The 5,000-nt window shown below is 37.3% G+C and overlaps 1 protein-coding gene and 1 pseudogene across 1 annotated transcript; both read left to right on the top strand.

Moving 5' to 3' along the window:
* Positions 1–5,000, top strand: part of LOC138023334 (uncharacterized) — a 42,315-nt pseudogene that overhangs the window by 34,484 nt on the left and 2,831 nt on the right.
* Positions 1,655–2,755, top strand: LOC138024677 (uncharacterized). The gene has a single exon (XM_068871888.1). It carries the CDS (start codon positions 1,655–1,657, stop codon positions 2,753–2,755), a length of 1,101 nt encoding a protein of 366 aa, XP_068727989.1.

Raw genomic sequence — 5,000 nt, forward strand, 5'->3', positions numbered from 1 at the left:
CCAAAAAAATATTTATAGTTTATTGTAAATCTACACAAGTCAATGTAATAGTTTGTTGGTAATTTTAATACAATATATTTTTTACAGATGTACAGGAATTCGCGATGACCTCAATTTTCTACTGGAAGAAGACTTGAGCAGCATAAATCTCTGCTCTTTGCATTGTGAAATGAGGAATTGTGAACAACTTTTGGGCTACTGGGCTTGCTTGCCTATTGCATTGGCAGTCTTGATTTGCTGAATGAGGCTTTGGGAGATTATGGACCAGAAAACTGCAGGGGATTTCCACGTTTGACAGTCAAGGAAAGGAAAGGGCAGCAGACTGAGATAGATAGGCGAAACATAAATGTGGCCTCTTTTTTAGGTATGTTTCTGAATAATAATAATGCTACATATAGAAAGATCATGTGAATCACATCCACAGTGCTTGATTTAAATAATTCCCCTTTAAACAGACCCAAAAACATACTATTGGATTGCAGGGACTAAGACAGTCTTTAGTGGAAAATAAATTACATAGCTATACAACAGCAAACTATAATTTATGGATGGCATTTTTGTGTTCAAGGTAAATAAAAGTAGCTGACGGGTCTATCAGGGAAAGTAGGTCAGCTGGTGATCTATCACACAAATCTTCGTGCATTTTTTTTGTACATATATATTTCTCACACTGAGAGTGGCCAGTTGATTTTACAGTAACAGTATTATGTAGCCAGCTAAAAACAAATGGTTTGTTGCCTACTAATTACAGTGCTGTGTGTTTGCACTACACACCAACTGGTTATTGTTTTAGCCAAGTATAATGCAGTTTTATAACATGCCTTCAAGCAAGCAAGCGCTCTGATTGGCTAATAAGTGCGATCCATTTCCGAGTGGGTTGCACGCTGACGTCAAGTATTCCGTAAGACCTTTTGCCGGCAACTTTTTTTTTCGCCATGTTCCAAGTTTTCACAAGATAATTTTTGTTTTTTTATTTCGCTTAATTATGGAAAAATCTTCTGGACACGACGAAAACAATTCCGATGAATTTCCCAACTTTGAGCTCAACATTTTTGACGAGCCACCAAGTAAGGTGAAAAGATTCGCTAATTTAAGCGAACGGGAGCTTAATGATCTTATCGAAAAAAGGCACTCCGACAAGACGAAAAAATCAACAAATTGGTCCGTATCAACCTTTCGAGGTGAGTATGTATAGTAGTAATATTTTAAAGTTGCTTTTTAGCGATTTGGCTACAGTACAAAAACACTCCGCACAATCTTTCAGAAAAAATATTTCTGGCGTAGAAAGCCATTTGCATGTTTTCGGCGAGCAAACGTTGCACGCAGTTTTTAGATTAGCTTCTTATTAGTTTTAGTCCCACTTCAAGTCGTACATATTAATTAAATGCATGCATTTGTTCAAGTGTAAGCTTACTTAAAAAAAAAAGTTCTACTGAGCATGAAATTAATGCTCGGAGATATTAAAGTTTTATCTGGCAAGGACAACGCTAATGAGCATCCAACTGTTTACATCTTTAAAATTTTCCTTGCTTTCTTTATTTTACAATAATTAATAACAAAACAGTTTAAAAGACCATATTTTTCAGTGAGGCCATTCATATTTTCAACTTTAGGCTGGTGCTCAGAGAAAGCTATACAAACACCTCTTGAAAACATGACAAAGGGTCAGCTGGACCAGAATCTCAGGCGATTTTACGCCGAAGCACGAACACAAAAAGGAGAGCCATACAGTAAATCAACCCTGCTTGGGTTCAGACACGGAATCGAAAGATATCTTAACGCTCCTCCTCACATCAAAGGGCTTCAGCTAGCAAGTGACCCCACATTTTTCCGGTCAAACCAGATGTTAGATGCGCAACTTGTTAATTTGAGAAGAAGTGGAAAGGAAAACGTAACTCACAAACCTGCTATTGAAGAACAACATCTCAGACAGCTCAAAACCAGCGGAGTCTTTTCTCTTTCTTCCCCACTCTCACTTTTAAGAAATGTCTGGTTCCACATTGTTCTTTACTTTTGCCGAAGAGGCCGTGAAGGACAGCGAGCTCTTACTATCAACAGCTTCAAGTTTGTCGTTGATGCAGCCGGGAGAAAATTCGCAACCATGGCACATAATGAATCTTCGAAGAACCATCCAGGTGGGGTCAGTGACAAACCCAGTAACGAAAAAGAAGCAAGGATGTACGAAACTGCAGACCAATTCGATGGCTATAAGGCTTTAAAGCTCTACCTTGAAAAGGTTAACCCGAATTGCAGTTCATTTTTCCAGTACCCAAAGGCAAATTTCAGTCCCGAAGAAGATATGTGGTTCGAACAAAGGCCACTTGGCGTAAACACTCTCGCAAACATGATGAAGAAACTCAGCGAAGCGGCCGGTTTGTCTAAGATATACACAAACCACAGCATCCGAGCTACGGCCATAACCCTGTGGTCCAATGCTGGCGTCCCCAATGGACATATCATGTCAATTTCAGGCCATCGAAACGAGCAATCCCTTTCACATTACAACTGTCGACCATCTGTTTTACAGCTTCAAAATTGCAGTGATGTGTTGTCCAGGGCGCTATCGGCTCCGAGCACTAGTTGTGTAACCGCAGCTTCCCAAGTGCAATCCACAGTGGAAGTGAGCAGTGGTTTACGGCAAAAAGCAAATCAAGAAATACATCCTTTACAGGTTGCAAGGGAAGCGGCACCACTTTTTCAAAATTGCACAATTCAAACCGTGCAGTTTGTTTTCAACCGATCGCAGCAGACTTAAGCTTAACTTTGTGAGACGATCAATTTTACCTTAGCATGTCTTGTTCGTTGCGAGTTGAATACTGTACGAAAGTTAACTGAGCAGTTTTAAGTTGCATGTTGTCCCGAGATCGATAAAACAGAATGAATGAACTCACTGGGATCCAAGTAAAATGTTGATGTGTAGTTTTGTCAGTTTTTTGAATGAACATTTTCGCGCGGTTGATCATGGTTTTGACTTCATGTAACACTAAAAGATTCAATAAACATTTTCCCCCGATATGATAAGTCTTCATGTTATAAAAGAAATGGTAAGTGTGCAGCGTGCAACTATCGAGTTATGGACGCACTTGGGAGGTTTGCTAAGCACTCAAGAAGCTAGAGTCGCACTCGGCTATCGCCTCGTGCGGCTCTTACGCTCCTCTTGTGCTTAGCAACCTCCCGCGTGCGTCCATAACTCGATAGTTGCACGCTGCACGCTTACCATTTCTTAATTGTACGAGGGGCTAATCTATTTGGAATTGAAGTAAACTGTCACATGACAAAACCCAAATGAGAAGCAAATTATGTAGACAGGAAATTAACAGCAACTGGTCATGATCATCTGAGTCAATAATTTAATTTTAATTTAGTGTTGATACGACATACTACTTGTATGGGATTATTAGATATTTCTACTGAGGTAAACAAACTGTCTGTTAATTCAAAATGCAATTTAATAAATAATCAGTTCTTTGAAATTTAAATGAATATTAAACAGTAATATAAACATTGTTATATTTTTCAAACACTTAGCTTTATTAATTTGCTCAGGATCTACTGAAAGAGAAATTCTGAAAAATTTTGAAGCGATAGTGGAAAAATCCTTGCCACTAAAGAAAGTGACAAAGTACTATCAGGAATGCAGTGGTTCTTCAGAGCAAGTTATTTTGAATTTTGTCACATATTTTGAGGAGAGGATAATGGTGTGTACAGTGTTATTAATGAATTAATTACACTTCTGTACAAATTGTGGCATTTAATACTGTTATGAAATTTTTGCAGATCTCAGGAAGTCCCAATTAATAATCGGCTAGTAGATATATAATAAATAACATTTAAAATACTAAAAGCTGTCTTTCTTGGTCTATAAATCAACATTGGCTTAATGTGCACGATATTAATGTTTGTAAATGGTATGTGATCTTTAACAAATTTTGCTTAATTGTCAATATGCAAAAATTAAACCTTTACGATTTGTGATTTTCTAGTTCATAAATGAAGTGCTGGAAAAAGGGACATTTGTACGTGATTTTGGCATTAAGCAAGAGAAGTTAACCTAGAGGATGCTAAAGGTACACAGTGGCTGCTGTCAATTTGCTTGGTAAACATGCACTAGTGCACATAAGCAAAATAATTATGTGTAATTCTTTGTCTGTGTTAGAGTTTAAGGTGTCTTTGGACAGTTGTAAAGAGTGTTGGCTAAGCAAACCAAAAGAAGTCGAAAGGAGGTTTTTGGAACTGGAGCAAGTCCAGTCAACATTTCAAGAGCCAAGAAAGAAGAAGAGGAAAACATCTGCAAAAGAACAGCCTCTATCCTCCCTTAGGCAAGATTCATTTGCAAATTTTGCTGCTGAGCTTCAGACTGAGTTCTTTGTGAAGGTACAGACCACTTATTAACTTAAAGTTTTGAAGCGAATTCACTGCATGTAGCATGCCTCGTTCATAACACATAGCCAATATATTAGACCTACCCCCAATTTACACTCTTGATTTAATTGCTCAATCCACATTACATACAGCATAGTAATTTTATAGTCATTAATGTACATTTGTACATGTGTAGAAATTAATTGGCCAATGCTTAACTCTTGGGTTGTGGATTAAAATGATAATACTTATTACTATCAATCAGTCTCATCAAAGAATTAATTAATAAAATAAAGTTTCTTGAGTTAAAAAAATGCTTAGTTGTGTCTACCATAAAAAGTTGTGGAATTGATTTCCCAACATGAAGGAGGAGCCAAATAGTTTTTCCTGGTTGTTAAGGTGACCAGAGAATAAATGTAAGAAGCTGCCTATAGAAATGTTCTGCAGTCACCTACATTGCTTTTAACAATTAGGGACACAAAACATTTCTCACTTCATCAATTTTGTCTAGGATTTATTGTCTGTTTCTTATTCATATCTAACAGTAGGTTAGACAGTATCATTTGCACTCTATAATGCATGCTGTAAATACTTAAATGTTCCTTAATTGTCCCTTTTTTTACTCTTATAATGTTAGG

Source organism: Montipora capricornis, chromosome 11 (assembly GCF_036669925.1).
Source record: "Montipora capricornis isolate CH-2021 chromosome 11, ASM3666992v2, whole genome shotgun sequence".
In the NCBI taxonomy this organism is placed as follows: domain Eukaryota; kingdom Metazoa; phylum Cnidaria; class Anthozoa; order Scleractinia; family Acroporidae; genus Montipora; species Montipora capricornis.

What these genes read in the sequence shown, in the direction of transcription:
- LOC138024677 (XM_068871888.1), top strand. Translation starts at nt 1,655, where the DNA reads ATGACAAAGGGTCAGCTGGACCAGAATCTCAGGCGATTTTACGCCGAA.